The 17261-nt window shown below is 39.9% G+C and overlaps 1 protein-coding gene across 1 annotated transcript in view; it reads left to right on the top strand.

The window, feature by feature from the left end:
- Positions 1-17261, top strand: part of Mfn1 (mitofusin 1) — a 51688-nt gene that overhangs the window by 8858 nt on the left and 25569 nt on the right. The window contains exons 3-6 of the mRNA XM_004648923.3: positions 1941-2103; positions 5716-5840; positions 9569-9677; positions 12311-12418. Of these exons, the coding sequence (XP_004648980.2) occupies positions 1941-2103; positions 5716-5840; positions 9569-9677; positions 12311-12418 (505 nt within the window). The remainder of the gene's footprint in view (positions 1-1940; positions 2104-5715; positions 5841-9568; positions 9678-12310; positions 12419-17261) is intronic.

Below are 17261 nucleotides of genomic sequence, written 5' to 3'. Positions count from 1 at the left end.
AGGTGCTTTAGACCACTGAGCCATCTCACCAGCCCCAAGATGCTGATAACTTGACACACGTAGCCCATCTCTTCATCAGGCTCTTTGTCTATACCCTGGCAATTTCTTTTTAATAAACCAGTAAATACAGGTATTTCCTTTAGTTCTGTGAGCCTCATATTTTGTCAAGCCCAAGGAGAGGTACTTTGTGGACCCCCTGATATACATTCGGTCAGTCAGAAGCATAGGTCATAATGTGAGTCTTACAGTTGACCTACTTGGCAACAGAGTCCTTGTTCTGTAGTTTCTGACACTGTCATCTGGTAGCAGGTGTCAGAAGTTAATTGAATTCAGACAGACAGTTGTTGTAAGCTGTAGGGTGGCTTGGTTTGTGTGGGGATATCCTCATACATTTGGTCACAGAGGTGTTCTGTGCTTAATCTGAGAGTAGAGAGCCCTCCTGCCCCAAACAGTGTTTTTTTGTTTTTGTTTTTTTGTTATTTTATTTTTTTAATTTGGGACCACAGGATGACTGTTTTTCAAGTTTTTGTATGCATAAGGATTACTCTGGCAGTACCTCCAAAATCTGATTCTGTGGGTTCATAGTGTACCCTTGAGAAATCTACCTTACTGGGCTGCAGATGATCGAAGATGGGGGAAACGCAAACTACTCTTGAGGATCATTGCATGCAGCAAGGCTTCATGCAGTGAAGAGAACAGTTTATTTGAAGTGAGGTCTTAGGTGGCCTTGTAAGATGTGATATCATGGCAGTAGAAGCCATGAGGATTTCTATGAGTTTGAGGTCATGTGGGTGACATCACAGGTGAGATAATTTAAGGGGGCTAGTTCCCTGGGGTGGAGGTTAAGAATGACATCCAGAGTAAAAGTGTGACCTGTTGATCAAGAGAAAGGTGAAGCATACGCAGTGAAGATAAGGATGTTCTTTTTACAATGTAAAGACTGGGTAGCTTCTTGGGCTTGGGTGGCCTGAAAGCAAGCTCCTGCAGAGGATATAAGCTGTTCTTGGGGTTTAATGTCATCAGAAGTGTTCTGCTTTTATGACTGCATAACAAATTACCCAAAACTTAACAAATTAGCCATTATATTATGTTCGTTGATGCTGTCAATAACTCACAGGACAGAGGTATGTGTTTTCTTTGCTTCTTAATGTCTGGAGCTTTGTGAGGGTTAGGAGTGGCTCAGCAACTGAACATAGGGTTGGAATCATCTGAAATCTTCACTCACGAATCTGGAACTTTACTTATCTGGCTGGAATAACTGGAAGAGTAGGTTTGGCAACTAGAGCATCTAGCCAGACCTCTCTGTTTAGCTTGACTTCTTGTAGCACAGCAGATTTGGATTAATTGGACTTCCCACATGGCAAGTCTCCAAGTGCATGTGACCCAGTAAACAGGACAGAAGCTTTGTTGCCTTTTATGTCTAGCTTTGGAAGTCACCCAGTGTCACTTCTGACATATTAGTTGAAGCAGTCACAAACTATCCCAGGTGTAAGAAGATGGAACACACGACACCATGTTGTGATAGGAGGAATATCAGAACTGTGATGTGCCTATAATTTCAAATTGGTGTAGGAAGCAAGAAAGAAAAAGTAAATATAGTTTTATGGGAAAAGGTATGCTCAGTTTTCTGGATTTTTTTTTTTTTTCTGGTGGCCTCAGGATGCCTTCAGAGCCGGTCTGGCTTGGCTTGAGGATCTGGGGATCAAACCACAGCATCCTGAGCCTGACTGCTTTGTTTAAGCAGGCTGAGCTAACGGGCGGCCCCCTCTGGTACTTTTAAAATATTTTTAAATGTACATTGCTAATGTTTAACAGGTTGTCAACCTTTTATAAAATTAATTTAGTGAAATATTAATGAATTGAGATTGAAAAAGCCTGAAACATAGTGAAAGAACAAATACTTTACTCTTCTTTTTTTATGATTTTTGAATATTCTTCAGGACAAGCAGTGGAAAAAGCTCTGTTATCAATGCAATGTTGTGGGATAAAGTCCTCCCTAGTGGGATTGGCCATACAACTAACTGCTTCCTCAGTGTCGCAGGAACTGATGGAGATAAAGCCTATCTTATGACAGATGGATCAGATGAGAAAAGAAGTGTGAAGGTATGATACTTAACCATGTCAGCGTAATGTACCTGAAACCGTGTCCTTACAGTTTCCTGTTTTACTGCATGCGATGTCTACATTGCTGGAGATGGAAGAATTGTTAGCATTTCTTTTCCTTTTAAAGCCATCACTAATGTTTTGAGTTCTTGTCTTTTTTTTTTTCTTCAGAGCTAAATTACTGGGAAGATAACACCTGTCCTTAAGCTTCTGCAGTATTGGTGGTTGAATAGAGTTTTGTGCTTGCTGTCACTCATTCTACTACTGGACTATACTCACTCCCCTGTTTATTACTTTTAAATAAATGCAGAATTTTCTTAAGTGGTGTTGCTATTCTTAGATTTATTTTATTTTTTTGTTTTGTTTTTGTTTTTGAAACAGGGTCTTGCTTTGTAATTCATGGTAAATTTGAATTCACTGTATAGCTTAGACTGGCCTTAAACTTGTGGCAATCCTCCTACCTCAGCCTTTTGAGTGCTGGGATTATAGGCAGGTACCATCGCACCTCTCTCTTTTTTTTTTTTTTTTTTTTAACTTTGCTTTAGAAAATAGACCCTGGAATCTGCTTTCTACCTCAAGTTACTAAGCATCTTTATGAATAAATGTCATAGACTTAACAGATAAGGGCATATTGCAGTTTTCTACTTTTTTTTTGAGGAGGTTTTGGTAGGCAAGGGGCTCTACCACTGAGCTATGTCTCCTGCCCTTTCATAAATTTCTTAGATTTCTACCATTAGATTTCTTCAGCAGACAAAAGAATAAGCTTGATAAATTACACTGTCTGATGTTACTGCAACTGAAAGGAGTTGGTAGGGCATTGTTTCTCATTTTCCCCCTTGGTAGCACAAGGAACTCGGGACCTTGCACAGGTCAGGAGGTGATCTGCTACTTCCGAGCCCCTGCCCAGCAGCATCAGCTTCTCTTCCATCTAAAGGTCTTTTAGTTCAGTATTTTTTTTCTTTTGGCAGAACCGGGGATAAAAGTTCAGTATTGAAGATCCATTCTGTTTTAGATTTGCTGCACTGTTGGCGAAGTTATATGGATGGGTCCAGTTTTGTGAGTTAGCTTTTTGACCAGAATCAAGTGACAGGGGCCGGGGAGATAACTCAGTGAAATAAGCGCTTCCCTGGTAAGCGCAAGAACCTGAGTTCAATCCCTGGTTCCACAAAACAAAACAAAACAGAATCAGGTGACACAGTCTATCCTTGGACAGAACGTACCCCTGAAACTAGGGGAATAGCTGAGATGATTCTAAAAATATTCTTCATGCTTTTAACCCATGCAGTTAAAAGAATCACTATTCTGTAACTTAAGATTTTTGCCAAGTCAAAATTCAAACTGCTAGTGACTTTAGAGAATCTCAAAAGGAAAATACATATTTTTTCTTTTTTAAACTTTTATTTGTTTGGTACAGGGTCTTACTACACAGCTCCAACTGACAGTGATCCTCCTGTCTCAACCTCCCCAGCACTGGGGTTACAGGTGTGCACCATCGTCCCTGGTTTCTGTGGCTAACATGGTGCACCTGGGGTTCCTGGGCTGGCACGGCCTGTGAACTGGGGATCTAATCTGGGTCCTTTGCACTTGCCAGGCAGGTGCTTGAAAAAAATTTTTTTTTTTTCCCGAGATAGGATCTCACTATGTAGTTCAGACTGGTGAACTCACTGTGTTCCCTAGGCTGGGCTTGAACTCATGACAATCCTGCCTCAGCCTCCTGAGTGCTAGGATTACAGGTTATACTACTACATCTGGTTCTGTGTGATATTTTAGAAATGTCATTTCTTTTTTTTTTGGCGGAACCAGCGATTGAACTCAGATCCTTGCGTTTGCCAGTCAAGCGCTTATCCTACTGAGCCATCTCCCCAGCCCTAGAAATGTCATTTCATTTTAACTCTGTGTGATATTTAAAAATGTCATTCCATTTTTCTTTATCTGTGCCCTTCAGGTCTTTTCCTTTTTTCCTTTTTGTCTTTTTGAGACATGATCTTATTTGCTGTGCAGCTCAGGCTGGCCTTAAGCTCATTTTGTAGCCCAGGCTGGTCTCAAACCCTCAACGATTTTCCTACCTCAACTCCCCTTTCCATCCCCCAGTGCTGGGACTGTAGGCATGCACCACCATACCCTACATTTACTGCCCTTTCTTACTGCGCGATTTAAATTTGTTATCTCAAGTAGTGGCCTGCTTTCCAATATAAGTAGACTGAGTCTTTTGTACTATAACAGTTTACTTAGCAAAAGAGACACAATAATAATAGCTAATACTTCAACTTCTAAACACTTGTAAGAACTCAAACCTCATCACGGTTTTGTCAGATCGGTGCTTTTCTCATCTTGATTTTACAGGTGAGGCACCACAATTTTAGTGTTAAGTTGACAAATCTTTCAGGATGTTCATTAAATAGGTGCTGGCCCAAATAGCTAACAGTGTCACTGCAGAAATTTACCTCAGCTTTGATCAGGACTAAGGAGCACATGTGAAACAAAAGAGTTATAGATGTATATGTAAGATGCTCTTTTTCTGATTCATTTTACTAATTTTATTTTAAATCCTCTATTTAGAGCATATAAGAAGTATACTAATGTATATATTAATTTCATAAATGTATGTCACAAGTCATGTTGAGAAATAAAAATATTTTAAGAATTTAAATGGAAAGAAGAAGGGCTGGGGAGAGAACTCAGCAGCGTAAGTGCCTCCTGAGTTTGATCCCCGGTACCAAAAACAATAAAATACCAAATAAATAAATAAATAAATAAATAAATAAATAAATAAAATGCTTTTGGGGCCGGGGAGATGGCTCAGCTGAATAAGCACTTCCCTGGCAAGCGCAAGGGCCTGAGTTCAATGCCCGGTTCCACCACAAAATAAATAAACAAACAAAAACAATAAAATAGATAAGCATAAATGGAAAGAAAAGGTAAACGTACTGATTTGATTTTATTTTTTTTGTGGAACTGGGGATTGAACTCAGGCCCTTGTGCTTGCCAGGGAAGCACTTATGCTACTGAACTATCTCCCCAGCCCCTAAACATACTGATTTTAAACAGGTTTGTATTTCTGTTTTTTTTTTTTTTGGTGGAACTGGGGATTGAATGTATTTCTCTGTTGAAAAAAATATTTTATTAAAAGGCAACTGTGTATTGTCCTTTTCTATTTCTTTTGCTTAGTCCTATGGAATTTTTCATTAAACCTAATTTTAATGAAGACATTTCTTCTAACACTAGTGTTTCCCCTTTATTTCTTAAGCAGTACACATTTGTTTCAGAAGAGTTGGGAAAGTACAAATAAGGTGACCAGGGGCTTGAAAACGCATGTTTTACAAATTCAGGATGAACATCAGGAGTTGCCTAGGATTCCATTGCTGGAGTTCTATTTGCTAGTTGGGGTTGGTTTCCAGTTAGTTTTGTAGCATGGTGTGAGTAAATAGTTTTAAGGAAAAATTTTTTTTTCTTGCTTGATAATTTAAAAGCTCAGATTTCTTAAGATCACTCAGTTTTGTTTCAAACTGAAGTTTACATTTGTATTTTGTGAAAATGGATGTTGTGCAAATCATGGTATCTGAAATTTTATTACAAGTACAGGCTTTTTGTTTTCTTTTTTTCCTGCTTTAGACAGTTAATCAGCTGGCCCATGCCCTCCATATGGACAAAGACTTGAAAGCTGGTTGTCTAGTGCATGTGTTTTGGCCAAAGGCAAAATGTGCCCTCTTGAGAGATGACCTGGTTCTAGTAGACAGGTAAAATTACTTGTGAGTGGTGTTTATTCTCGGTATTGGCTTATTTAATGGAACAATGCTCTTTTAGTGTGTGGTACATAAAATTGAAAACATTCAACTACTGCCTTGTTCTCCTTTGAGATTGTTTGGGAACAGATACTTTATCGGTTTCCTTTTGTTTTCTTTCTATTTTCCCCTCTCCCTCGTACTGGGGATTGAACCAAGCGACTTTGCTCTAAGCTTCATCCTCAGCAATTTTTTAATTTTGAGACAGGGTCTCAGTAACTTGTCCAGGTTGGCCTCAAATTGTGATGATCCTGCTTCAGCTTCCAGAATTACTAGTGTGTCCCACTGTATCTGGCTTGATTCCCTTTTTAATAATATATGTGTACACACACACATTTCTTTTTGGAATAAGGTCTCAGTATTGTAGTTCAGGGTGGTGTTGAACTTAAAGTGATACTCCTGCATCAGCCTCCCAGGTGCTGGGATTACAAGTGTACTTTCTCACCCCTGCATCCCTATTATGTGTTTTCAGAATCATTCTATTGTATAGTAAAATCATCCTGTTGTATTTATCACAATCCTGGGCAACAAAGGCAAGATAGGAGGCATTAGAATCCCTGACATGAAATTATACTACAAAGCCACTGTGATAGTATCAACATGGTACTGGCCAAAAAACAGACCTGAGGATCATTGGAACACAGTAGAAGATGCAGATACAACTACAAACACACTCATCCATCTTACCTTTGACAAAGGGGCAAAGCATTTTTCACTGCAAGAAAGATAGCCTCTTTAACAAAGGGTGCTGGAAAAATTGGGTCTCCACATGCTGAAAACTAAAACTAGACCTAGGTCTATTTCCATGCACTAAACTAAGTCAAAATGAATTAAAGATCTAAACATTATAACAGAGACATCCCCAGTCTGCATGCCATGCTAACCCTGATCTCAGGGCATGCTGAGCCAGAGACTGAGTCGGCATGGTGGTGCATGCCTGTAATCCCAGCTAGGGGAGGCTGAGAATAAGAGGTTCACTGCAAGTCTGAGCTACATAGTGAGACCCTGTATCAAATACATAAAAAGAAAAAAACAAAAAACCAGAAACACTAAATCTCCTTGAAGAGAAAGTAGGTGGAAATCTTAAAAACATAAGGGTAGGCAAGCAGTTCTTGAACAGAAATCAAACTGGACAGGTAATACTTCAAAGAATCAGCAACCGGGACCTCCTCTTGTTGAGAAGAGTCTGCATGTCAAAATAAATCACCAACAGAGTGAAAAGATAGCCCACACATTTGTAAAAAATCTTAACCAGTAATCACTCAGAGATATTCTATCTAGAATATATAAAGAACTAAAAAAAATTAGGGCCCCAAAATTTCAAAATCCAATCCAAAAATGGGCATCTAAGATGAATACATGCTTCTAAGAGGAAGAAATACAAGAGGTAAATAAATACCTGAAAAGGGGCTCGGTGGAATAAGCACTTCCCTGGCAAGCGCCAGGGCCTAAGTTCAAGTGCCAGGGCCCTGGTTCCGGAAAAAAAAAAAAAAACCCAAAAAACTGAAAAAATGTTCCACAGCACTGTCCATTCAAGAAATGTAAATTAAGACAACATTGAGATACCATTTCTACCCAGAAAGAATGGCTATCGTAAATCAACTAATAACAAATGCTAGAGAGGCTGGAGGGAAAAAGGAACCCTTCTCCACTGCTGATGGAATGTAAGCTGGTACAACTACTATGGAAATCGCTGTGGAAACTCAAAACACTAGGACTGGAAATCCCATTCAGCCAAGCTATTCCCCTTCTGGGTATGTTCCCAAAAGAACTGAAAACATACCACAATGATACATGTGCATCCATGTTTATAGTAGCACAGTTTGTCCTAGTCTAATCTTAGAAACAACCAAAATGCCCATCACCTGAGGAATGGATGAAAAAGATGTGGTATTTTTGTACAATGGAGTATTATTCAGCTATAAAAAACTCGAAGCCTTCATAGGTAAGTGGATGCAACTAGAGGCTGTACTCATAAGTGAAATGAATCAGATCCAGACGTGTGAATGTCGTATTGTCTCCCTAGTATAAGAACCCCAAAAAAGAAATAAAACCTAAAAGGTATAATAGATATACTAAAATGGAAAGAAACAGAATTTAAGGATTAAACAGCGATGATGAGAGAAAGGAGAAAAGATAGGGAAAAAGAAAGGGAAAATGATAATATTTATCGTTGAGTATCATCAGCTAAAATTTTTTATTTATTATTTATTTTTGCGGAACCAGGGATTGAACTCAGGCCCTTGCGTTTGCCAGGGAAGCGCTTCTTCCACTGAGCCATCTACCTGGCCCCAGAAGGATTTTTTTGGGGGGTGGTTGGCTCAGAATGCCTTCAGGGCATGTTTAGCTGGCTGGAGTTGTGGGGCTCGAACCACAGCAACCTGAGGTTGACTGCTTTGTTGAAGCAGCCTAAATTTTTTTTTTTTTTAATGTTTCCTTTATTTTTTTCTTTTTTATGGTCAACTCAGCCCATCCTGGAGGCGGGGCTGGCATGGCATGTGGTGCTGGGGATCGAACTGAGGTCCCTGCATGCTTGCCTAAGCTTGCCTAAGCAGGCGCTTTAGACCACTGAGCTATCTCGCCAGCCCTAGCTAAAAAATTTTTGTGAATTATTTTCTAAAATTTAGGTGTTCTCTTTTTTTCTTTAGCTAACATTTCAGTGTTCTGTGGCAGCTTGTTTTGGTTTTGCAGTACTGTGGGTTGAAACTACGGCCTTTGTGCTAAATTACATCCCCAGCCCTCTTTTTATTAGTACATATTTTTCATAATACTGATCAGCATGGAGAATTTGTACCTGTACAGAATATATCTGAATTCTTTTTTCCCTCATTTCCCTTCCCTCTCTCCCACCCTTCTTCCCCTCATTAATGCAGGGTTTGTTGGCATTTTCTTCTTCTCCCCCCGCCCCCAACTGTGTGTGCCCCTTCCCTTTGGGGCATATTCTTTTTTTTTTTTGGCAAAACCAGGGATCGAGGGGCCAGGGAGATGGCTCAGTAGGATAAGTGCTTGACTGGCAAGTACAAGGATCTGAGTTCAATCCCCGGTTCTGCAAAAAAAATACCAAGAAAACAAAAAAACCAGGGATCGAACTCAGGCCCTTGTGCTTGCCAGGGAAGCGCTTATTCCACTGAGCCATCTCCCTGCCCCCCTTTTTTGCATATTCTTCTTTATTTATTTAGGTAGTTTGGCTTTGCTTTTTTGAACCAGATCTCCATATGTAGCTCAGAGTGGCCTTGAACTTGGAGCAATCCTGTCTCAGCCCCCCAAGTGCTGGGATTACAGGTGTACACCACCATGCCCAACTGTAATTCTTATAACAGGTGATATGTTTAATTTATAGTTTCCAGAGAGTATTTTATTTTTCATTATTTGTATTAATACACATTTATGTCTCTAAGCTGTGTAGGACATATCTACTTGCACTCTCATTTTGGGCTACTAACTTAGTTGGTTTTAGTTCACAATAGTTATTTTTCAGCCTTTGAAGACATAAAGATTAAAAAACTTGAAGTATCACTTTATGATAAACCACTAGGCTGCGGGCTCCTAGGAATCATACAGTTGACTGGCAGAAAGTTTGTCTTTTAGGCTTCAAATAATATATAGCTGTTTAGGGAAAAAATTTAGAAAGCACATTTTCTTTCTAAAACATATCATGTAATGCAGTTTTTATCTCCCATCAGTCCAGGCACAGACGTCACAACAGAGCTGGACAGCTGGATTGACAAGTTTTGCCTAGATGCTGATGTCTTCGTTTTGGTAGCAAACTCTGAATCAACACTAATGAATACGGTAGGATTTAGTTGTATTATTGTATTTGGGTGATAGGAAATTAAATGATATCCATTTTAGTTAAGAAAACTAGGACAGTCCCAATCATGGATTAGAAAGAACCTTTAAAGTCAGTGGTGGATCAAAGTCTTACTGCAGGAAAGGTAGAGACTTCATTTTTGCCTGCTTATATATGTGTGTTCCCTAGGACCAGAATCTTCTGTAGTGATTGCTGGGTTCCTGTAGCAAGCTAGGCCTTGATGGCTTTACTGTGGCTCCTTGGTTCACAAACTTAATTCTTTTCAAATTCTGGTTGCAAGCTGAATTGGTCTTGAACCAAATCAAATTCAGTCATTAGGTTCAGTGTTGCCCTTATGGGGAAATTTGATATAAGAGTAAGTGACTCTTTTTTTAAAAAAAAATTTTTTTTTTATTTTTATTTATTTGAGAGAGAGAGAGAGAGAGTGTGTGTGTGTGTGGTGTGTGTGTGTGGCCAGCTCAGCCCACCAGGGGGCGGGGCTGGCTGGCATGTGGTGCTGGGGGATTGAACCGCGGTCCCTGATGCTTTGCCAAGCTTGTTCCAAGTAGGTGCCTTAGACCACTGAGCCATCTCTCCAGCCCCGAGTAAGTGACTCTTAATGGAATGTGACAAAGTGTGTGATGTTGATGTTTATTCTGAGTAGTTAGCTGTCTCAGAGGGAATGGGTACCAAAATTTTTAGAGACTATTTTAAGTCTCTTTAATAAAGCATAAACCACTTCTGCTTCCATGCCCTGCCATCTGCCAGGCAAAGCTTTTTATATTTTCAGTTTGTCAAGTTTTTCCAGCTCTAGCCTGGGTACCTGTGCACACTCAAAACTGCTGTCAAAAAATATTATTTCCCCAGAATATGTAGAACCAAGTTATTTTCATGTGAACTTTCTATAGCTTAGGTATCTAATATTCCAAAACTGTAACATGACTTAAAAATTCTTTTTTTTAACTTAAAAATTCTTACTGATCAGAAGCACATAAGGGGCTGAGCATCGTTAGAATCTAGGTGTTAACAGCTAGACCTCTCTTTGCTGTTGTGTTATAGCTCAGTCTGTGATACAACACCCAGGCTACTATAATAATATTGGCAATTATGGCAACGTGAATATGTAATATAAGATGCCAATGTGTTTAAAATATGTACTCTAATTTTACTTAACGATATTATTTCATGTGTGGAAGGTGCTAGAAATCAAACCTGGTGCCTTGTGCATGCTGGGCAAGTGCTGTGCACTGAGCTATACTTCCTGCTCTCCAAAGACCAGATTAGGCTAGTCTTTCCCTATAATTTGTGTATATCTAAAGTTGAGGTCTTTCAACAGCTCTGTTAACAGTACTTTTGGTTTTTTTTTGTTGTCATTTTATTTTTATTTTTATTTAGTACAGGGTCTTACTACACAGGTCAGATTTATAGTGATCCTCTTGTTTTCAGCCTCCCATGCACTGGTTACGGGTATGCGCCACCACGCCTAGTCTCAGTGCATTCCGGGGCTTGAACCCTAGTCCCTGCATCTGCCTAAACAGGCACTTTAATCTGCTGAGCTAGCTGGCCAGTCCTTGTTGTCATTTTTTTTGAGACAATGTCCCATACTGTATAGCCCAGGTTGGCCTGAAACTCACGGTGATCCTCTTGCCTTAGCCTCCCAAGTGCTGGGACTGCAGGCGTGTGACACCATACCCAGCTTAACTATATAGTCAAACTCATCTTAATTATCACTTCTTTCTTAGTGGATCTTTTCCCAGTTTCAGCTAGATACAGTTCCTCTGTCAGAATTGTCAGTGTTTGTTTATAGTATTTATAGATACTTTCCTCTATTGATTATGAATTATAAACGTATCTTCCGTTATTACCAATTTACTTAGCTTATTTTCTTTTTTGTATTGGGGATTGAACTCAGGACCTTGTACTTGCCAGGCAGGTACTTATGCCGCTGAGCTATCTCCCCAGCTCCTTTAGCTGACTCTTAGAAACTCTTTGAGATAGTTCTTTGAGAGCATAGATTATTATACCCAGAATTTCCTTTTATGTCTTGTATGTGCTACAGATTGATAAATACTGTTTTAAGTTAAATTTCTTTATTTTTTTTAAATTTTATTTATTTATTTATGTGTGTGTGTGTGTGTGTGTGTGTGTGGCCAGCTCAGCCCACCAGGGGGCGGGGCCGGTTGGCATGTGGTGCTGGGGGATTGAACCACGGTCCCTGTGCTTTGCCAAGCTTGTTCTAAGTAGGTGCTTTAGACCACTGAGCCATCTCACCAGCCCCTAAGTTAAATTTCAAAAAAGACTTGTGGCAGGAAAGTTAGAGATCTCACTTTTGCCTGCTTTTACGTTAGTTCCTCATCTTTGAAAAGTTTAATGTTCATAGGATGCTTTAGGGTCTTCCTTTCAGTGGATGTTGACTACTATTTTCTTTCTTTTTTTTTTTTGTGGAACCGGGGATTGAACTTAGCCCTTTGCACTTGCCAGGGAAGTGCTTATTCTACTGAGCCGTCTCCCCGGCCCTTGACTACTATTTTTTCTAAATAGCTTGAAGTTTAAATTAAAATAAAAATTCAATTATAAATGTAGATATAAAAACCTTTAAAAAATGATGTACTTTGGGATTTTTGATGTTTTTCAGGAGAAGCATTTTTTTCACAAGGTGAATGAACGGCTTTCTAAACCTAATATTTTCATTCTGAATAATCGTTGGGATGCCTCTGCATCAGAGCCCGAATATATGGAAGATGTAAGTTATTATTTTTTTTTTTCACGTTTTGAAATACAATCATATGTGTTATGTTTGGAGAAAAACAGTGTACTTTAGAAACAGAATATCAGAAGAAGCTTAATTTTATCTGTGAAGGAAATACGATTGTAAAAAGCCTGAACTACGTGTGTTCTTTTTCTCTCCTTCCTTTTTTCTCTTTCTTTCTCTTTCCCTTTCCCATTCTTTCCCTCCCTCCCGCCCTCCCTCCCCCCTTCCACCCCCCTCCTTCCCCCCTTCCCAACTGTTGGTGTATCAGGTTCACACCAAGATGCCTGGCATGAAATAGGTTTGTGATAGGAACCAAAGTAGTAAGCTACTTTGAAGGAAAATTGTCTTATAAAAGTGCTATTTAAAACTTTGGAATTTAAGACTGCTTATTGTTTAACTTTTTGTTGATATATATATATATATATATATATGATGGAAAAATGTATACATAAATTGTAAGTGTTCAGTCCAGTGGAGTTTACAAATATAACACACCTATGATGGGATTCAGATAAGAAACAGAATATTCCCAGTAATCTGAATCTGTCCTCGTGATTCCACGCAATTCTGCCTTCCCTCCCAAGACTAACTGCGTAATAGATTTTTTTCTTCATTTGTTCAACTGTAAGTGGTGGAATTGTACAATGACTGCTCTGTGTCTGTCATCGTTTGCTCAGCCTTTTGTGTCATATGCAGCCATCTTCTGTAGTGTTGTAGTCTGTTCTCATTGGTGTCTTTTATATCTATATGTTTTTATATGATGTGAATACTATAATTGTTCATTCTGCTAATGATAGGCATCTGTTAAGTTTCCTATACAGTATTCAGGTATTGTGAATAATATCATGGAGCATGTGTTTGTATGTGTCTTTCTGATGTGCACACATAACATTTTTGTTGGTCAGGTACATACTTACTGGTGGGTCTCTGCCTGGGGTCTGAGTGGTCATGACTGCCTGTGGCTACCTGGAAGTGTGTAAAGATAATTTGGTTGTTAAAACTGGGATAATGAGGTGCTGGCCTTCAGTGGGTAGCGCTTAAAGATGCTATTTCACATTCTGTGACTCAGTGTGGCCATATATTTGGTGAACCCAAGTTGTCACTAATGCAGCAAATCAGTATAACATGAATATTGTCTGTGGAACTTTTTTTTAAAAAAAAATTTTATTTTTTTTGGAACTTTTTAAAATTGGCGTATCTTGCCAGGCATGGTGGTGTGCTCCTATAATTCCAGCACTTGGGAGGCTGAGGCAGGTGGATTGCTGTGAGTCTGAGGCCAGCCTGGCCTACAAAGTGAGTTCAAGGCTAGCCTAAACTGTGTAATGAAACCCTGTCTCAGAAAGACAATGAAAGTAAAATAAAATAAGTTGACATATCTTATTTTCAGAATAAAATGAGACGACAACAGAATTAGGTTTCATAAATGACACTAGAGCCTTTAATGCTTAATGGAGAAGAGAATAAAACCTGCATATGAAAAATTATATGGCCAGGCATGGTAGCACACACTTGTAATCCAAGCACTGGACAAGCTGAGGCAGGAGGATCATTGTGAGTTTGAGACCAGCCTGGGCTACAAAGTGAGGTCAAGGCCAGCCTGAGCTGCATAGTGAGACCTTGTCTCAAAAAGGAAAAAAGAAAAAAAAGATTATATGGCAAAATACCTGATGTGTGTGTGTGTGTGTGTGTGTGCGTGCGTGCATGCGCTTTATTTGAAAATTAGCAAAGTGCAACATGTTAAAAAAAAAAATAACCTGGGGCCAGGGAGATGGCTCAGTGGAATAAGCACTTCCCTGGCAAGCGTAAGGGCCTGAGTTCAATCCTGGTTCAGAAAAGAAAAAAAACCAACAACCACTTATGCTTATACCTGCCTCTCTGTGCACCTGTAGTGCATACTCACAAGGTGAGTGTGTGCGTAGAAGTTTGTATGTGCAGTTTTAGTACAGATAGCCCCAGAGTTATGTAAGAGTGCTTGTTATGATCATGTATTTCCACCAGCACTTGAAGCAGTCCAGGTAAGTTATGCCTTGGTAATACTTTTTTTAGGGAAGTGCTTATTCCACTGAGCCAAGTTCTTTTTTTTTTTTTTTTGGTGGAACTGGGGATTGAACTCACACCCTTGCACTTGCTAGGGAAGTGCTTATTCCACTGAGCCATCTCCCCAGCCCTGGTAATACTTTTTTTTAATTGTGGCATTTGGTCTATAAGGTTAACTATTTAATTTGCTTGATTATCCTTTTTTTGATTTTTATAGTAGTATGAGTTTATTGTAGGAAATTTAGAAAACAGATGCTATAAAAACCCTCTCCTATTTGTATGTTACATAATTTCCCCATTGCTTAATGTAAAGTTAATATTCTGCTGTTTATTTTGTAATGATATTCTTTAAATTGGGGTTTTAGGCTGGAGCTATGGCTCAGTGGCACAATGCCTGCCTGTCAAGCACCAAGGTCCTTAGTTTGATTCCTGGTGCTGCTTCATAAATAAATAAATTGGGGTCTCACTTAATTGTTGAATTGTATTTATGAAATACCTACAAATTGTTTTTTCTGAGGGCCAGTGAGATAACTCAGTGGACTAAGTGCCTGCTTTGACAAGCACAGGGACCAGGGTTTGATCCCTGGCATAAAATGCCAAGCTGGTCCTGCCCCCAGGCACGCTGAGCTGGCCCCAAGTCCAGTCATGGTGGTACACGCCTGTAATCCCAGTGCTGGGGAGGCTCAAAACAGGAGGATCACTACTAGTCCAACCTACATAGTGAGACCCTGTAACAACAAAATACATTAAAAAAGGAAAAAATTGTGTTTTCTGCCAGGGTGGTGTCACATGCCTGTAATCCGAGCACTCTGGAGGCTGAGGCAGGTGGATTGTTGTGAGTTCAAGGCCAGCCTGGGCTACGAAGTGAGCTCAAGGCTGGCCTGTACTGCATATTGAAATCCTGTTTCAAAAAGACAAGAAAAGGAGAAAAAAAGTTTTTTTCTGACAGTTCAGCATTCTTTTTTAGAAGCAGTAGTGTATCACCCTTAACTATAAAAGAACTGTAATTATAGTATAAAGACTAAAAGAGGGGCTGGGAGGATGGCTCAGTGGTCTAAAGCACCTACTTAGAACAAGCTTGGCAAGGCACAGGGACCGCGGTTCAATCCCCCAGCACCACATGCCAGCCAGCCCCGCCCCCTGGTGGGCTGAGCTGGCCACACACACACACACACACACACACACACAATAAATAAATGTAAAAATAAATAAATTAAAAAAAAAAGACTAAAAGAAACCAAATATTGACCTAAAACAAATACCTACTATGAATAATGCTACAAGTATACCTCCACTAAAAATAGAGCAGTATTTAACAGTGATAGTATAGCACTTACTGTCTAAAGGTTTGTAGAACTTAGTGGTTAGACTAATAAGAAAGGGGATAAAGAATTAGAGAATGAAAAGAATAAAATCTGAAAAATTAATCAGTGGACAAAGGGCTGATTCAACAACAAAAAAGAATAAGTCAACAGAAGAAAGGGAAAAAAATAAAATGAAAGAAAAGGTCATGAAAACCCAAATTCCCCAAAACCAGTGAAGGGAAAAGAGGAAAAAACCAAGTTGAGCTGAAACAACATTTTTGCTTTTGAATAAGTGGTTTCTTTCCAGGATCTGAAGTCTTGGAACCAGCAGGTCGTGATTTTTTTCACTTAGCTTTACAGCCTGTGGGTTTGTGAGGCGCTCCTGCTGCTCCATGTGCTCCTTGGTCCATGGGCCCCAGACTAGCAGCTGTCTAAGCTGTTCTGAGTCTTTGTCCATGTTGGTAGGCAGAAAGCAGTTGGACCCCTGGGCTCTGCTTGTTTTTAGGAAGTGGCTGGGTGTTCAGGCAGACTGCCACCTAATGCCAGCTCTTGCAGATCCAACTGCCCCTGAAAGCCACATTGTCAAGGCCTGGTTTCTCACATAGAGGGCAGGGGACCATGTCCTTCTAGCCTGAGCATGAACGTGTCAGTGGAATTGTGCCCACCCAGGACTCTCACTGTGGCATTCTGCTGGGGTTCTCAGCCAGTCACTGAAAACCCTGGACAGGAGTTATTTTGTAATGTTCTGCGGCTCATTCTTAGGCAGTTAACCCCTTCCCAAACAATATCTGAGCATACACTCTGGTAGTGTGACAGGTGCAGTAGTGGTTTTCTTCTCCAAGTGTAGCCTAGTGTGAAGGAGTAACTTTTGCATCCAAACCCCATGCTGTTTTTGTAACTTACAGAAGCTGTCGACTTGCCTTGGGACTAACACTGCTGGCCTGGTCTGTTATTTCTCCCAGGAGCTGCTGGCTCTAGGGGCTTATCTTCTCTCCCTGGGTGTTAGCCTCAGGCCACCTGGCTGGTCAGTGGCTCCGCTGCCCCATGCTGAGGAGAAACCAATTGCAGGGTACATGTGGAGTTGGTGAGCGGCTGTGCCAGAGCCTAGAATATATGTATGTTATTGTTGGCCAAGGGCCAATGCCATGGGGCAGTTTCCTATTTTGTTCTTTAAAATATTTATATTGTGGGTTTCTCACATAAGAGAAACCATGCACTATTTAAGCTTGTGTCTTTAGCTTATTTCACTTAGCATGGTGGTCTCAAGCTCCAACAATTGTCTTACAAATGACTCAACTTTTTTTTGAAACAGGATCTTGCAATAGTTCAGGCCAGCCTTAAACTCACTACATAGTCTAGGCTGGCCTCAGATTCCCTGCAGTCTTCCTGCCTCAGCTTCTCAAATGCTGAATTTACAGATGTGCATCACCATGCCTGACTCAGCTTTATTTTTTATAACTGAATAGTATTCTGTTTATATACAATTTACCACA

Source organism: Octodon degus, unplaced genomic scaffold, assembly GCF_000260255.1.
Source record: "Octodon degus isolate 3935 unplaced genomic scaffold, OctDeg1.0 scaffold00298, whole genome shotgun sequence".
Classification (NCBI taxonomy): Eukaryota; Metazoa; Chordata; class Mammalia; order Rodentia; family Octodontidae; genus Octodon; species Octodon degus.
Note: the sequence above shows the minus strand (reverse complement) of the source record. Positions and strands in the feature narration are given on the sequence as shown.